General features: G+C 44.2%; 1 protein-coding gene across 2 annotated transcripts; it reads right to left on the bottom strand.

Moving 5' to 3' along the window:
• Positions 1-433: 433 nt before the first annotated feature.
• Positions 434-17,329, bottom strand: LOC147887639 (RING/FYVE/PHD-type zinc finger family protein). 2 transcript variants are annotated; one of them, XM_087393630.1, is made up of 5 exons: positions 17,086-17,329; positions 15,241-16,209; positions 14,935-15,135; positions 965-1,163; positions 434-840 (listed from the first exon to the last, which is right to left on the bottom strand). In XM_087393630.1, the coding sequence occupies exons 2-5, from the start codon at positions 16,081-16,083 to the stop codon at positions 656-658; spliced, it is 1,428 nt and encodes a 475-aa protein (XP_087249756.1). In that variant the 5' UTR covers positions 16,084-16,209; positions 17,086-17,329; the 3' UTR covers positions 434-655. The 2 variants fall into 2 exon arrangements, with proteins under 2 accessions (XP_087249756.1, XP_087249757.1); XM_087393631.1 differs by having other exon boundaries at positions 440-840; positions 965-1,160; positions 17,086-17,315.
• Positions 17,330-18,284: the final 955 nt, after the last annotated feature.

The following is an 18,284-nucleotide window of genomic DNA, read 5'->3' as shown; positions in this document are numbered from 1 at the left end:
CAGGCAAGAGGATCGAGAGCAACGGGAGAGTGGACGGACAAAATAGCCATTAAAATTCTTATGCTTTGGGTCTAACTAACCCCTAATAAAAAGTGCTTTTCATTCAAGAAGGCATATTGTACACAAAAAAGCACAAAGAGATCCTAGGCATTCATTGAATGCACAAACAATGGTACAATCTACCTTTAATGTTGTTGCTACTACAATCAAGCCCTTAACCCACCTCTTTACGAGTCTTTTGCGCTCTTCATTACCATGGCTTCGTTCGATACTTTCAACTAGACCGTCAACATGATTATTTTAGTAGACCATGTCTAAGTGCTACACTAAGCACGTTTACAATGCTAGTTTTCAAGTTTTCGTATAGTTATTAAGCTTGGTAATATTGAAGACCGACAACCACCCTTATCAAGTCTTTAAAAAATCATAGATATGCATAAAACTCTATGCACACAAGATGTACACAACACTTTCGTAGCCTTAACAATGCACTTGTAGCCATACACAGAAAAGGAAATTATCCTTCTAAGCAAATATAAGAAATATTAAGTCCTAGTAAACTGTGATTTCCCTCACAAAATACCTACAAACTACAAGAGTAATATGATGGTAAAGATGTCTATATGTTACAATCAAAAGTAGACCGCTCAAGACATTAAGGTTCCACCTTTGCAAATAGATCGTGCAAAGCATCATATAAAGGAGCAGCAGCCTTTGGGGCTGGAACAGAGCCAAAAAGTATGTCTTCGGGTGTCAAATATGCATCTCCATAGAATCTTGCATTCGTGTCAACCCGGGCAGCAACAACGTTACCCTCAAATGATACTCCCACAAAAGCACCTGCAACTAGGCCTCTATAAGTAGCTGAAAACTATAGTACTCTGATTTCAAGAGAGACTACTTGGAAAGCCGTAATGCCTAGCTTCCAAAACAGAGAAGCAAAAAAAATAGACAAAATTCTAACCTTGGCTGCAACTGTAGGTGTAACAAGCTGCAGCACCTCCATCCCCAACACATACATCTGCCCCTGCATGTCTGCCAAGAGGTCCCACAGCTGCACTTATTCCAGCTCCAATAGAAAGGTGGACACGACTACTAAAAGCCTTCACAGCTTTGTAAGTGCGAAGAATGATGATGAAATCAATTAGCTCTCCACCCACCTGCTTCAACAGAAAAGCATATGACATGACCCCAGTTCAAAGTTTTACTGGAACAATTAACACAATCAAATTATATGCTAAAACACAAAGCGCAAGTTCTTGGGTCTGCCTAAGGCACCAACACACAAAGTCAAGTTTTCAGCAAATAAACAACCCAAGAATATTTCAACCATCAAACACCCCCCCTCCCCCCCAAAAAAAAAAAAAAAAAACCAAAAAAAGAATAAATCAATCAAAAAATTTTAAAAATCCACAAAATTGAACCTTTCAAAAAAAAACCTTTCCTTTTTTATTATGTTCATTACTCTTGAATGATGCCAAAACTTTTCAGATATCCATCATGACAGATCAGTAACACCATGTGACCTTATGGAACTAAACTAGTAATTCAGTCTACATTAGAAATGAGTGCAAAGGTCCTTCCCTGTCACATCACGTGACATACATGGGCTATGACTATGGCCAACATATCCAAACTGCAAGCACTAGAGGGGCAAAAGAGAAGTGAGGCTACAAGGTGCAAAGCAATTGATTCCTTGGCAATGCGTGAGGATAGTCATGCAGTTCCCTCCGCAGCTCCCTGTCCTCAATTCTTTAGGGCGGCAGCAGTTGCAGTACCAGTCAGCACAAAGGGTGACGAGGCCTTCCCATTCTTGTGTCCTGCACTTCGGGAGATTAGTCATACAGTGTCCTCTCCATTAGATCGCGAGCCACCAGCAGTAGCAGTGACCAGTGTCTACACCGGCAGTTCCCTTGGTGATGACAGCAGTTCGGTCGATTCATCAGAGGTTTGCTCATCAGCCTTAGTACTTCCTCAGTACCTTGAGAGAACATGCTCAGTTCCAATATCCCGTCAAAGAAGAAGCTATGCCAGCCATCTCTCGCTACTTTCGAGAGGCATGCCAGTCCATGGTAGACGAGGTGTTCGCAGCACTTCCGGTCATCTCACAGTTCTTTCAGACAGCATCCCAGATGGATTTTGTGATGCATATTTATTTGTTATAGATTAATATTTATGACTTTGGGTGGATAGTAAGATTGTTTGCTTAAGAATTCCTATTTTCATAGAATTCATGACTTACTCTATACAAGGTATGATGAACATTTAATGAATATAGAACTACATAATAAGACAATCTACAAATACTCTCACAAGGAGACTCTCTTTGAGGGGCGCTCTGCAATGCCAGTCGTCGCTGCTCAGCTCCTTGGAGAGACATCCACAATTTTCTCTCTCGGAGTTTCTCAGAGACAAAGCTACAGTTTCCGCCGCTCCTGGCATCATGCAGGTTCTTCGGGAGACATTTCCATCCACACTGCAGAGTTCCAAAGACACTGTTTTTACCCTCAACAATTATCGCACCAGCAGAGGAGGCAGGTGCATTTCAACTTTCCCTCACCGCAATCATGCAGACAACAGTACCACAGTGCCCAAGAGTGCAGGTGAGTATTATGGAGTTTCCAAGTTTTCAGTTTTGGTTACCTAGCCTCAGTGGCTTTGTCATCACCCCAGCAGTTCCTGGAGAAGCACTAGCATTTCTATGTCATGGATCTTTCGCAATGGGGAGAATACATGCCAACAGGTGTGGTAGCCAGTTTCATGGCATTGGATGTCCAGAGTGCAGTGCCTCCACATCAGCAGCCCGATCAATCCTCAATAATTCACAAGGATAGCATGCAGTTCATATTTCTAGAAGCCTATCAGAGTGCCATACCACCCGAGGATTAGGAGTTTGCAGGTGGAATGACTGTCCTCAGCAGTTCGGCTTCCAATCTTCGCAGCAGTACTGGTCCTCATGTGCTTTTCTTGAGCTGTCGTGTCAGCATAAGAGAGCATTCGTTCCTCGGCCTCTTGCGGCGATACCAGATCAGTCCCAGTGCTAGACTGTTATTCCCCAGATCTATGTGAGGACAGTCAAGTTTCGAGCAGCCGTTCGTGGTCATCAAGATCACGTTCACTTGGTAGATTCAGTCAGTCCCTCAGCAGCTACCATCATCCAAAATTTAGGCAGGAGAGAATTTCATATGCTGATAGAAACTCTATTCCCTAAAACACTCACAGATCACGGGCGATGGCATCTATATCTTCCTCCCAGCCTACTCTCGTAGATCGCATAATATTCCATTCATACGTCCTTTTTTTCCTTCCTTATGCATATCCACGAGACCCTCATCTCCCTAGATGGTTCCCTTGCCAAATGTCATCATTTTAGCCTTTCCACTTGGTGCACCATTTACCCCTCTCTTGGGGCACATTTAAAACCACTTGCCCCTTGGCATTATTGCACATTTAGGTGCACCTAGGCCTTAGCACTCAGAACCACCTAGTAAATGCCATTTCACCCTCACCTAGGACCTTGGCAGTTACTTCTCTTGACCATTTCATTTACGCACATTAATTATTACAACAGTTGGTCATCTAAGAGAAAATGCCCACCGATCTTTCCGAGGTCATGCTATCTCGCTGGAGCATAACATTCCTTCCCTCTTCAAGCATCAGCGTCCTCGATGATGAAATCTGGGAACACTCTCCGTAACTGGTATACGGATTCCCAGGTAGCTTCTGATAGAGGCTGACCATGCCATGCAACCAACACCGTGGGTATCTTCCGATTTCGTATTTGCATTGTTCCTTGGTCCACGATTCTTGTTGGCTTGCGCCTTGCAATATCCTCTATCTCCTGAAACAAAACCACACCTTCGATTAGTGAGTCACCTGTATGCAAAAATTTCTTTAAGCGCGAAACATGAAAAACTGGGTGCACCTTACACCCCTGTGGCAATTCTAATTTATAGGCTACACTGCCTATTCTCTTTAGAATTAACCACGGCCCACAGTATCGACGTGATAACTTAGCACACTCTCCTGAAGTCAGTGACTTCGAGTGCGAAGGAACTCTGAGAAAAACTTTTTCTCCTTCCTTAAATACTCTTATAGACCGGTTCTCATCCGCATACACCTTGGCTCTATCCATAGCCTGGCGGATATTAGCTCTCGCAAGTGCTAGCATCTCCCGCATCTGAACTACAAAGTTCGCGGCACTAGGCACTTTCTGAGGTACTCCAACTATAGTTGGATTAACTGGTCTATAACCATAGTTCAGCTCAAACGGACTGAACCCGGTAGATGAATGTTTTCTATCATTGTAGGCAAACTCCAACAATGGCAACCACTTGTCCCACGTATGTTGCCTTAATGACACATATGCCCTCAGCATATCCTCTAAAGTCTGGTTGACTCTCTCCGTCTGACCATCCGTCTCAGGATGATCCCCACTACTCATTCCCAACTCAGTCCTTAGTGTCTCAAATACCGCTGTCCAAAAATGACCGGTAAATCTGACATCTCTGTCTGACACTATGGATCTAGGCAATCCATGCAGAGGAAATATATGTCTAATGAACAAATCCGCTACTTGTAGGCACTAACAGACTCTCTAGTCGGAATGAAGTGAGCCATCTTGGTTAGACGATCAACCACCACAAGAATAGAATCATACCCTCCTTGCGTCGTAAGCAGTCCTACAATAAAGTCCATGGAAATGCTCTCCCACTTACTTAGTGGTATTTCCAAGGGCTGTAAAAGTCCGGGTGGCTTCACCCGCTCGGCCTTGCTTACCTGACACGAGAAACACCGTGTCACATATTCATGAATATGCTTTTTCATCTTTGGCCAAAAGAAATCTCGTTTCACGAGATCATATGTCTTCTCAACCCCTGGATGTCCCACACACGGGCTATCATGGCACTGTCGAATGACTCTCTGCCTGAGATCATTCTGACTAGGTACTACAACCTTGCCATTTCTAACTAGCATACCATTCCTTATGGTATATCTTGCATAAGTTTGGCCTTTCATGGATGCCAGGTCATCCTTTTCACTTTCCCCGGGTTTTAACACATGAGCCTTAGGCCACAAGCTCTGGACAAACTCGTCCACCTTTTGAGTTTCTCTGATCTCGGTCATTAGAGCACTCTCTAATACCGTGAAACTCAGGTTATGCATAATGCGAGACAACGCATCAGCTACCTTATTATCTTTTCCTCTTCGGTACCGAATCGTTAAATTAAACTCCTGCATGAGCTCTGCCCACCTAGCTTGGCAGCCCGTCAAATCAGGCTGTTTACAAAAATGTTTCAGAGTATCATGATCCACATCCACATAAAACTCTGAACCATACAAGTAATGCCTCCATGTTTTCAAAGCATGGATAACAGCATACAACTCCAATTCATGAGTTGGCCAATTCCTTTGAGAGGGAGAAAGCTTCTTGCTTTCAAAGGCTACTGGCCTTCCCTCTTGAAGGAGAACTGCTCCTACCGCAATGCCACTTGCATCGGTTTCTAGGAACAACGATTTCTGGGGATCAACTATTTTTAACACCGGTCTTGAGACCACAGCTTGTTTTATGGTGTTAAAACTTTCTTGTTGATTCTGTCCCCAAATAAAAGGTACTTTATCTGAGGTCAGATCAGTCAATGGCGATACTATTCCGAAATATCCTTTGATATGCCTTTTATAAAACTGGACAAATCCCAAGAATGATCGCAACGCGGTCAGACTCTGAGAGATTGGCCAACTTAGTATCGCAGCCACTTTCTTCGGATCCATTTCTACCCCCTGTGGAGTAATTATGAACCCTAAATATTCAAGCCTAACCATACAGAGTATAGTTTTCTTTTTATTTACATAAAGACTGGTTTTCCTCAAAGTACTGAACACTACTCTTAAGTGTTCACGATGCTCAGTAATACTTTTACTGAATATCAGGATATCGTCAATAAAATGTACTACGAACTTTCCGATATACGGACGTAGTAAATCGTTCATAAGCATGACGAAGGTCGCTGGAGCATTGGTAAGTCCGAAGGGCATTACCAAAAACTCATAATGACCAAACCTGCTTCTGAAAGCGGTTTTATGCACATCCTCGGCTCTAATCCAAATCTGATGGTAGCCACACTTAAGATCTATCTTACTGAAAATCACGGCTCCATGTAATGCATCTAGCAAATCATCAATCCGAGCCATCGGATACCTGTGCTTGACAGTGATATTATTCAATGCTCTGTAATCTATACAGAGGCGAAACGTATCATCCTTTTTCTTCTTTAATATCACTGGCGAAGCAAAAGGTGAGAAACTTGGTTGAATCTGCCCCAACTTGAGGTATTCTTCCAGTTGTCTACGCACCTCCGCCTCTTCAGTAAAACTCATTCTATAGGGAGGTCTATTTACAAGTTCTGCCCCCGGAATCAGTTCAATCTTATGTTGAACTTTCCGCTTTGGAGGTAACCCATAAGGTAGTTCATCCCTAAAACATTCAGAGAACTCCTCTGTTATAAGATTAGCCAGCTTGCCATCTCCCCACTTTGCATAACATCAATGCTAGCCGAAGAATCATCAACCGGCTCTACCAATGCTATGCAAAGGAATAAAAACTCTACTTGAGCTTTTCTGATTTCCATCACGGAAACCAACGGTCCCTGAGATATATCTTTTTCACCTCGCAAGACATAAAGCACATCATTCATCTTGAATTGATATACGTGCTTTTTCCAATCAATGGCTGGATTCTTCCTAGAATGCCACGCCATACCCAAGGCTATATCTGCATGAGCAAGCTTGGTCATTTCAAAATCAAGCTTCTCAGCATAGTCCTGAATCCGAAGCTCCAACTGGGTAACCCTTTGGTCCCATACTTCATTTGAACTTCCATTTGCCATTCTGACTATATACGCATAGTCAGATGGGCTTGTTTTTAATTTCAGCCTCTTCACGAGCTTGGAGTTAATCACATTGTGAGTTGACGCCGAGTCAAACAACACAATGACATCATGATTGGCCACTTGTCCTTTCATTTTAATTAACTCCGTATCATTAAAGGCTGTATACCCCGTTGCTGCGGCTTAGATAGGATGTTATCAGGTGCACTCGTCACTAGCTTAGCAACAGACACACATAACAAACAAGGTACTAACCTCTGAGAAGGTCCCGCCAGTTGCATCTGCATATGTTCCACATTGGGACTCTCCTGCATTTCCACGTCGCATTCAGATATTATCATATTAGCCGTGCGACGGTCTTTATTCAGTGGACAATCCTTCCACTGATGTCGCTGAAGGCAGCCGAAGCACAATCCTTCTTTTCTAGCTTTATCTTTTTGTTCAGGGGTCATCGAGGACTTTGACCAAGCCCGGGCTGCCATTGGAGTTATTTTTCTTTTCACCTGCGAGACACTTGTCTTTGAAGTCCATTTCCTCTGAAATCCCCCTTTTTTCGGGTACTCATACTGAGTCCCTGCCTGCACAAATCCACCAGATCTGCCTCTGGCATCCTCATAGTTCAGGGCTACTGCAATAGATTCATCTAATGTAGTCACATACTTAGCCCAAACTTCCATTTTGATCTTGTCGTTCAGTCCATAGATATAGTCTTTTAACTGAACCGACATAGGGAGAGGGTCTGTTATTTTCATGACACATTTCCGGAATTTGTCAGTGTACTCTGCCACCGACAGACTCCTCTGACGAAGATTTCTGTAAGCATCCCAAGCCCGGGAGTCTTCATCAAGTGGGAGAAAGTGTTTCTTGAATTCAGCTTTAAACCCTTCCCAGGTGGTAGGAGCAACTTGATCCTTCTGTTGCTTTATCCACCATCTATCCGCTGCCTCAATAAACAGGTGTGTGGCCTCACGGATTTTCTTTAGATCAGATCTAATTTCACAAATGGCGAAGGCTTCTTCCCACTTGTGTAACCAAACCTCGATCACATCAGAGCTGCGCTCGGTCATCCGACCAGCGTACTTCTCCGGTCTATAATTAGCGATATTAGGCACTTTGACCCTTGCGCTTATCAATTCTAGACGGTCTAGCCGACAAGGCTTGCACCATCTCCCTGATCTCATTCTGACCAGCATTCACTTGAAGCTGCTGGTTCATAATCTGCTGTAAAGCATCTTCTAATATCGAAATCCTTCCGATCAAAGTAGGTGCTGTGTGATGTGACATTTGCTGTGTAGACTGTGCTCTGGACTCACTAGGATTCACCCTAGAATTCTGTCCTTCTGCCTCCATAGTTTCACAATGTAAAATGGTTTTTTTTTTTTAGTCTTTTCTAGAACCCAAATAAAATATATATACACCTCTTTTCTATTTTGCTTTCCTGTTTTTCTTTCTCCCGCGCACTAAACTCCCAATTATATAATACTCTGAACGTTCCTTTTATGGTGCAGGAATAACAGGACCATATATACAAACTGTATCGAAAGAAGGTGCTCCCTGATTTCTTTCTCGAAATGTCGATTGATCCCAAGTTCAACGATCGGGCTTTAAGCATCCTGGGCTAACCACGATCTTTTTCCTCCACCTGAAAGTAGTACTCAGACCTAGGCACATGCGTGGGATTTACGTGCACAATGTTCGTAGCAACGTCCACAGGTCCTGTTCGACGACCTTCGAAAACTGTTGCAAGGAAATTCGCCTATCCTGACCGTGAGGTGTTTCTTCTAAAGGTGAGAGATCTTGCAATCTCCGTGACCAGCTTCTAGGTGAGAAATTACGTCACGACTGTTGTAGCGCCCAGGTCATCGCCCGCTACTCTGCACGTCGCCAATCCACCAGGACGTCTAAGCCTACAATTCAATAACCCACGGAATCTCTGTAGGCTTACAGATGGACAACACTCTGATAGAGGGAGGCCTGCAGCAAATGTGCGTCAATCCTACGCCAGCCGTCGCAGCAGAACATCAACCGAAGATGCCCGTCCACCTGGTCCCGTCACGTACAGCCTTCGTCATCGCCAACGATCCACACGTCCCTCGCACGTCACGAACACGTGATAGCGTCACCTCTGTGCTCCGAACCTTCCTTTCGTCACCTGCCTGGGCTTCCCGTTGATAGATCACGGACTGTCAATTTGACGCTCAGATCGTTCAACGATCCAGCTCTCTCCTCTCCACTTCGTAGCCTCGGCTCTGATACCAACTGATAGAAACTCTATTCCCTAAAACACTCACAGATCACGGGCGATGGCATCTATATCTTCCTCCCAGCCTACTCTCGTAGATCGCATAATATTCCATTCATACGTCCTTTTTTTCCTTCCTTATGCATATCCACGAGACCTCATCTCCCTAGATGGTTCCCCTTGCCAAATGTCATCATTTTAGCCTTTCCACTTGGTGCACCATTTACCCCTCTCTTGGGGCACATTTAAAACCACTTGCCCCTTGGCATTATTGCACATTTAGGTGCACCTAGGCCTTAGCACTCAGAACCACCTAGTCAATGCCATTTCACCCTCACCTAGGACCTTGGCAGTTACTTCTCTTGACCATTTCATTTACGCACATTAATTATTACAACAGTTGGTCATCTAAGAGAAAATGCCCACCGATCTTTCCGAGGTCATGCTATCTCGCTAGAGCATAACATATGCACTCCTACATTATGGAGCATTGTGACATATAGCCTGACCCATTTGTCGTACATCGTGACCTTGTTGTCAGCTGAGTAGCTACAGGGGTCCATTTGCAGTTCCCAAAGTCACAAGCCACGGCGGAGCAGTTCAGGTCACCAGGGCCAAGTATTTCGAGGTATCCACCTGACGACAAGTTCAAAAGAGGGAAATCTCACATGCACCAGTGCCAAGCACAGGTGGCAGTTACAACTAACTGCATAGCCGTCAAATCGCAATAAAGTTGCATGCCCTTTTGGGGCAGTCGAGCGGCCAATTGGCAGGCCCATTGGATCGTCCAAGGGCAGCCTTCAAGAGGAACCAAGTCGGGTCAATTGACCCGACCCAAAGAGGTCACCCTACAGGCTAGTCAACAGACCAGCCAGTCTGCCCATGTACCAGCGGCTCTTTGCCCATCATTTCAGCAGTCAACTTCCAGTGCATTTCAGCCAATACTTTCAGCAGCATAGCTCTCTCCCTCAGTCGCAGTTAGGAGGAGTATTCTGCTCAGTTTTGTATGCCGATTTGGCAACCATGTGCAACAATAGTCAGGGCAATTACGCCATCAGTATGAATAAAATAGTGTACTATAGTTAGCAAGATCTCTGGTGTCTCTCATGCTTGCACTCTCTTCTACTTTTCATCTATGTTTCCGTTCAGCTAGTCCCCGCACGTTATTGTGTGCCCGTGCACGCACGCATGTGTGCCCGCACGTTACTGGGTGCACATGCGCGCACGCGCGCGTGTTTGTGTGGCTCCACGGGAATCAATGCCTCATCTTCTTTGGCATTGCTCCCACACCCGCGATTTCTTGCACTTCGTTGGGCAGCGTTTGAGGACCAATTTTCCAAATGCTACTTTTGGGAAGTTTCTTTGGCTTTTTGGGATTCACCCACCTCGGCAAGAGTTTGATTTATTTTTCACTATTGGGCACTCTAGACTCTCTGGAAGGACAGAAATCATAGAGTGTTTGGTGATCCTACTTTCTCAACTTTCTCTTTTTTTAGGCACTCCTTGCAGCAATCTTTTTATGATTGTCTGCAAACTCATTCCAAAGACTCTCATGTATACTTGTCTATACAAAGATCTTCTCTTGATGTATTTTGGCACATCCCATTTTAGGACAGTTACTCTGTGATATAAAGCATCTAAATTTTCACCCGAAAAAAAGTGTGTTTGGAATTGCATTGTATTTCTTCAACAAAGCCTCCAAGCAATTCTTGCTTTGGCAAGCTTTTTTGGATCTTTGACATTCACCCATGGAGGGAGAAGTTTGACCTTTCTTTCACGTGGTTTAGATATTGGGCACTTTGGACTCTGGAAAGATGAACCTACGAGTCTTTAGAGAGCCTACTTCCATGTACTACTAATTTCGGATGTTGCTCAGGCAATTCTTTTATGATTGCATGTCTGTTCTATAGATAGATAACGCTCTCTACTTAAGTTTTCTAATCTTGTATTTGCTAGTCTCCATATTGGGGACAGGCTCTTGTGTGTGTGTGGGGGGTCTTTGATCATGATGTATATTTGTCCTACAGTGAGATTTTCTCTTGATGTATTATAGCTCTCCCTTTCTGGGATAGCTTTTTTTGTAATATAATGACTCAAAGATTCCACACAAAAAAAAAGTGTGTGTGTGTGTGTGTGTGTGTTATTTCAGAGGTTTCGAGAAGGAGAATGACGCTCCTTCCATCCTCGATGCTGATCAGCTGTCTGCAAAGGTTCCTCCTACAACTCTGGCTTCTCATGTCTTGTTGACTCCTTCAACTTGTACAGCTTCGTCGCCTCCTCCGTCGAACTTTCACGCTGATGTTACCTTCCACTCACTTTCTCCTTCGTTGAAGCAAGCGTCCTCAATTTCGTTGGACCCTGTCGCAATTTCGTGGCGCAGCTTGTCCTTTGTTGCAACAGGCATCGTCTGCTCTTGTTGACCCACAACCCACTTTCACGTTTCGGTCTATTGAAAGGAATTCCATCTGCACCCTTGAAGATTCAAGGAGGAAGAAGCAACCGTTTCACTATGCTGCCTCCACTCAGCCTAACAAGATGCCCGAATTTGATTTTTCCAATTGTCCTTCATCATCTCTGCCACTAAACTTGTTGCTGCAGCGTCTCTGTGAAGAATCTGTTGTGAAGGATTAGGATTCGTTTTCTTTGAATATGTCTTGTTTCCCTCCTCTTGAGTTCCTCCTTCAAAGTATTTATCAGGCACAATAGCATGGGGTGTGCCTCTATTTCATGGGGAGAATAATGAGTGCCTCTATGTGAGAGCATAGTCAACAATAGCAGTTGGTATAGACAAAATCGAATCTTTTGTTTTTCTTGGCAAAGGATTTTATTATGCTCATTGCACTGCTCTGGACACAGTATATCAATTTGTTAGTATGGCAGGGGTACATGGTGTGAGCTATTTTGTGTATGCTATGCCATGAGATTCCCTCTTCGACCCAACCAAGAATCTCATGCGCTTTTGTCATGTCTAGGTCACCTTGAAGGCTTTGCCAGTACCTTTACTTCAGTATATTTCCTCTTTTGCAGCTCTTTTGGGGGGAGTTTTGCATCTTCCCAAGCAGGATTTCTTGCTCATGAGTAGGACATTCGAATCTGCATTCTCAAGGATATGGAGCAGCCTATACCTTTGTCTTTGGATGTTAATTATGGCTTGGCTTATCCATTTCGCATTCCTTTACATTTTGCTTCCTTTCTGAATGCATGTTACAAGAGCAGGCAAATTGGTCACTTTGCTCGGAGCAGCCCCTCATTCTCACATCAATCTAATAATGTGAAGGGCACTTTACCTCTCCCTACGGTTTGTACTCCTCTCCAGTCGGCTGAGTTAGGGCAACCAAAGCATAAAAAAGAATGGAGACGGGTTCACTCTCATGACAAAGCTTCGAACATAGTGTCTCCTTCGACCTTTTCTCAATCCAATGCTCTCTTTCCTTCCATTCCTGAATCTCAGCCAATCATGGCTCAGATGGCTCCTCTTGATGATTCTTCTTCCTCTAATACGTTTGTTAGAAATGACCCAACAGAGGGTACGCACTACGGAAGACTGAGAGAATAGCCCAGGAGCTCACACAGTGTGGTGTGGGGTGTGGAATCACAAACTTCTTAAACTTATGTGCATAGAATAGATGTGCAGACTCATTAATAGACAATGAACCAGCCAGATATAGAAGACACCAAAATAATATATTTCTGCCCAAAGCTAATACAAAAGAGAGAGATCTAGAGTCCCACCAATGGTGTGTTCCTCTGATCTTACCACAAGGTCCTCCTATCTGCCGGTTATCTCTAGACTCGAGCCCGCATGCTCCACCTCAAGCGTCTGTAGACTTTTTGTCCAGAATGATCTTCTCAACCTTGCTGCCCTGTGTGTCAGCCTAGTTAGGCAGCCCTCTCTGAGCTAAGTCTGCAGCTCCTCAGCCCAGTTCACCTCCTCGTCAAAGGCCCAACTGGTGCTGCTCTGCTTCTCCTTTCTGCTCCCTGAAGTGCTGCTCCAGAAGATGATTTATGGAGCCCCACAAGGTCCCTTTATATAGGGCACAAGGCCCCCTTGTACCAACCAACCTGGTTGGCTCAGCCCAACCAGCCCTACAAGGGTTCTCCTTGCTGGCCCATCAGTACCCGCCTAACCACGTGGCACTGCGCCACTGGCCTAGGCCAGAATGTACTCCCGCATTAGAGCTTGCTCTTGCAGTTTTCATTCATACTTTTTGGGAAAAAAAAAAAGAACATCCCAACCGAGGCCACTCTTTATGTCCTAAAGAGTGCATCAAAATTTTTAATTCTGATTTTATATGTGGATGACATGCTTATCGCTGGGCCACATATGGAATAAATTGCAGATTTCAAGGCTAATTTACAGCAGTCTTTTGCCATGACAGATATGGGCCGGTTGCACTATTATTTGGGCATACAGTTTGCATATGTTGAGGGGGGTATAATGATGAGTCAGTCCAAATATATTGGACAGCTCCTTGATCGCTTCCAGTTCAAGGATTGCAAGCCAATTTCTGCTCCATTGGAGCCTAGCTTTTGTTTCTCCTCTAAGGATGGAAGTCCGCCATTTGATGCATCCCTTTATCAGCAGGCTGTTGGTTGCCTCATATGCCTTTGTTATACCCGGCCTGATCTTCAGTAGGCCATTTCCCAGCTCAGCAGGTACATGCACAAGCCTAGTACGCAGCACTGGCAAGCAGTGAAGCGGGTCTTCCGATACTTGAAGGCCACACAGCATTTGGGTTTACTCTATGGTTCAAAGGCCCCCAGAGCAGCTTTCACAGCTACAGTAGAGTGTGTTTGGCTTTGCAAGTTACTTGCATATCTTGATATCATTCAGCCCGACTCTACTACGATCTACACCGACAATCAGAGTGCTTTGGCAGTTGCTAGAAACCCAGTCTTTCATGCGCGCAAAAAGCATATTGAGGTCCACTATCACTATGTTTGAGAGCAATTGTTTGGTGGAGACATCCAGTTGTCCTATGTTCCCACCAAGGACAACTTGGCAGATCTTTTCACGAAAGCTTTACCACGGCCCAAGTTTGAGTCATTTTGACATGCTTTACACTTGGCTCCTTTTGTTACGTGAGGGATCACTCTGCACATATCATAGGTTGCTCTATCCTCTTGGACAAATATGTGCAACCATGATGAAGTTCCAAGTATTCCTAAGATATTTCCAGGATACTTCAGCAATACCATGGAGGGGGGTTTGTTAGCACTTAGCCTTGGTATGAGCCTTGTAGGTCAGGTCAACCCTATGAGTTGACTTCTTTGGTCAACCATATGGTTAACTTGGGGGCCATATAGGCCACCCTTTGTATTTTATTCTTATGCTTTTGAGCAGTACTTCATCCTTGCTTCAGTCTGTTGTTTGCTCCCTTTGCAATTCATTCTCATTCCATTGCTTCCCGCACCCAACAATATGCACTCCCTCTACCCTTTCGTTTTTCAGAAGTAGCAGCTACTCATTTTGGATTGTGTATTTCTCATAGGCCTGTGAGGCCTCCTGTAGACATTAATAAATCTATCTAGATCTTTTCTTTCTTTCTCTGCTATCCTATCCCTCTTCTTCCCAAGCCCCTTCCTATACCTACCTGGTACAACTAGCAGCCTAAGGTGTGGGCCAGGCTTTTTCCCCTGCTAGATATGTATAGCTCTTTCTAGACCTTGAAAGTAAATATTAAAAATTGAAAAGTCAGGTCTTCTGTTTATGTGCTTTATGTGCTTTTTTGTACAAAGCCTCAAACTAGTGTAATACTAGCCATCACACACTTCAAAAATAAAGAACAAAAAGCGTACACATACTTGAAGCCCCCATCCTACACCACAGGAAACAATGGCTGATGGAGGTGACCAGGTACCATCATCCTTTCGTGCAATAATTAAACCAGTCCCCAGCTTATATGTCAATACCATCCCAATTTTGGCTACTGTCAAGATGGCGAGCCCTTTAGCTCCTCGGAGAATAGCATCTGGTATTGATTTTTCTGGTTTCATTCTGCCTATCTGCATCACAAAATTTTAAACAATTGCTCTGTCAGGTCGTTCAGAAAATGCATATCAGCATACTAGGTGACAAAAAATGGCAGAGCTCTTTAAAGTTTCCTTTACCTTGCAGAAGCACCTTAAAGTGGTGGTTGCTTTGTAGATGTCTTGCTGCATATCTAGACCAAGTGGATTATTCAGCCAGCCCCTTACGCATGTAAAGTCAGTTACATCATGAATTGCAACCTGTGCTGCATTACTGACATGGTGGATCAAAAACGATTGTATAGGTTCCAACATCTCATAGCAAACGTCACACACCCTCTGAGGATCTCTTTCCATGAATTTACCTGGCAGCAAGCATCTGCCCATTGAACAAGATCTGCAGAAAATTCCTCCACAGAACCGACAGTGGTGCCTTCCTCTTGTCAGGGGCTGAAACTTTGCATTGCACTGCATACAACTGCTACTTGCACTATCTGGAAGCCACTGTGGTGGCTCAGCCTCCAGAGTGGCTCTCAGGGCACTGACATCCTCCCCTGGTCCTGACAGAAGAGGCGGTGCACTAGGAAGATACACACTAGCCCATAAATTTCCAAACTCTTGCTTTGCTTCCCAATCTAAACCAGCAGAATATTCTGAATAAAGTGCGTTATCATGGGAACTCTCCTGTTCTGCAGTGTGTCGCATCCCTCCAGATATATTTGCCAACATTCTACTCAGTAGGTTCCAAAAGCCTATTCCAGGCTGTGAACTACCCACCAATTCAAAACCATTGCCTTCAACCTGATTCCTTCCATCACATTGAAATGCATTTATTACATGTGTTGACCGATCTATTCCATCTTCTGGAGGTGACACCACAGACGTCCAGGAACTCATTTCCTCATACGGGCTGGAATTGTAAGGCACAAAGGGTTGATTGCTCTCTGCAGGATGGTGACCAGCCATTACATCCTTCTCCAGCATACCTGGCTGGCTCTAATGATGCAAACTCAAACTTCTCCAATCCACCTTTGAAGTTCAAATTCAGCCCCACTTTCAGTTCTGCATCAAAAGGAGTTTGACAAAGTGTACGGCAGCATGCAAGTGTACCTGATTTCAAGAACGTTTCAGTGCATATCGTAAAGAGGTCTATCACCCAACCAGAGCGACAACACAAAAATAAATTTGAACAAAACCTGAGGCATTCACCCAACCTAGCCCACATACATGGCATATACACAAACTCTTGGACAACCATTATCACCACATGAAGGCATTCAGGACTTGACTATGACCACTTGCTAGCGAAGATTGTCCCAATAATTTTCCATGTAAGAAGTGCACATAGTATTTCCAATTACATTCTGTGAATCGCTTCCCTACCAGCTTAAGCATTCAGAGATATATATTTAGATTGGCCAGCAAAGCAGTTGCTTTTCTGATGCTAATCAGGCAATTTTCTTCACTGACGTTGGTAAGTGCATAGGAATTCAGGAGTTGACAGTTCCTGGAATTGCTTGCGTGTTTGACAGTTCCTGGAATTGCTTGCGTGTATATTGAACATTATTTGCATACAGATTTCTTAGAAGTCGCGTGTATGCAACGTGATTCCAGACACTGAACCTACCAAACCAAACCCCTTTTCCCCCTTAACAAAAGAGCCAGCTATGGCTGCGGCACATCCGTCAACAACCACAGAGATTCATCACAGCCCAATATCGTGAACGACCACAGATTGAGTTATTCATCGCTGTCCGTTCAAAAGGTCGCCATTTCAAAGTACGCAGACGGACAAAACCATAGTGTCTGCCCGTGAGAAAGCGATCAAGTCTAAGCGAAAGTGGTGCTCGCTTCGCGGTCCGTACAAATCGGAGAACACCCAACGAAAAAAGCAGAAGTTTCCGTGGAGAAGAACAGAAATACCGATGTTTCATGAGAAATCAAAGCATGCTCGATGAACAGAAGAAAAGCAAATCAGAGAAAAACCTGAGATTAAAGGCGACGATGGAATCATCAACTGAGCTACAAATTTCAAACACTAGAGGATCAAACTGAGACGTTCATGGCAAGCTGAATCCTCGGGAACACGTTGACTCGAACACCAATCATGCTTAACCGAAGGTAAAGTGCTTTTGAGCACAAATTGCCGAGGCGCATGGTGTATTCAGCGCTTCATCATGGTGTAAGCGCTTGTGTATTGGAGCTTTAAGCGCCCAAACTTGGCCAGCCACGCTTCCCTGCCCATGCAAAGGCTCTGGACGAGCAGGACGTGGACTCCACAATGGCAATTCTTGAAATATGTAGTTCGGCAGTGTGTTACGCAAGATTTCCTTTTGCCGATTTTCGTTGGTCTAGCTCAAAGGGCATGAGCAGACAACCTTTAGTGTGTAAATTTTTACAAAAGATGCTTAAGTAACATAGTTATGGTCTTGGTTTCATGGACAAGACTGGCATTAACTTAACAAGGAGTAATGTTAATATACTTTCTAGACTATCTTGAATTCTTATGAATTTCATGACGTCAATTGAGGGAAGGTGTTGCAAAAATGTCTTATGTATGCACAAATAGTTGTTGTATTAGTGTTCTCCCACCTCTCTCTCTCTCTCTCTCTCTCTCTCTCTCTCTATATATACCTGCTCCGCTGGGTCTCAAAGTTGGAATCATAGATTGCCTTTAGTTTCGAAGAATAAAATTTAAGGTTTCATTTATAAATCTCAAACTTCAAGGCATTTTTTAAAATTTTGGGAAAAACATATGCATAAATACCAACATACATACATACATGTAAGTATACACCTCTCTCTCTCTCTCTCTCTCTCTCTCTCTCTCTCTCTCCTCATGATGTGACTTGGGATGGGATCTAGGATGGGGCTTGGGATGCCTAAGCGATTCAAGATGTAGGAAGGGATTCACAATGCAAGCCTCGGAAGTGCCACTTGGCACTCTAAAGAAGAAGGAAAGGCAACAGAGGAGGTGAGGGAGCAAACCAGCCTCATGCATTGAGGAAGCCATAAATTCCGAAAGAGGTAGCCAAGGAACCCAAGAGGTAAGGGAGCAAACCTTGCTAGCCAAGGAACCTAGCAAGAGGTACCTTCCTCGTGTTAGCCAAGGAACCTAGGACGTGAGGGAGCAAACCTTCCTCGTGTTAGCCAAGCAACCTAGGATGTGAGGGAGCAAACGTTGC

Source organism: Dipteris shenzhenensis, chromosome 22, assembly GCF_047967505.1.
Source record: "Dipteris shenzhenensis isolate YYH24624 ecotype China chromosome 22, Dip_SZ_1.0, whole genome shotgun sequence".
In the NCBI taxonomy this organism is placed as follows: Eukaryota; Viridiplantae; Streptophyta; class Polypodiopsida; order Gleicheniales; family Dipteridaceae; genus Dipteris; species Dipteris shenzhenensis.
This window is presented reverse-complemented; position numbering and strand designations above follow the sequence as displayed.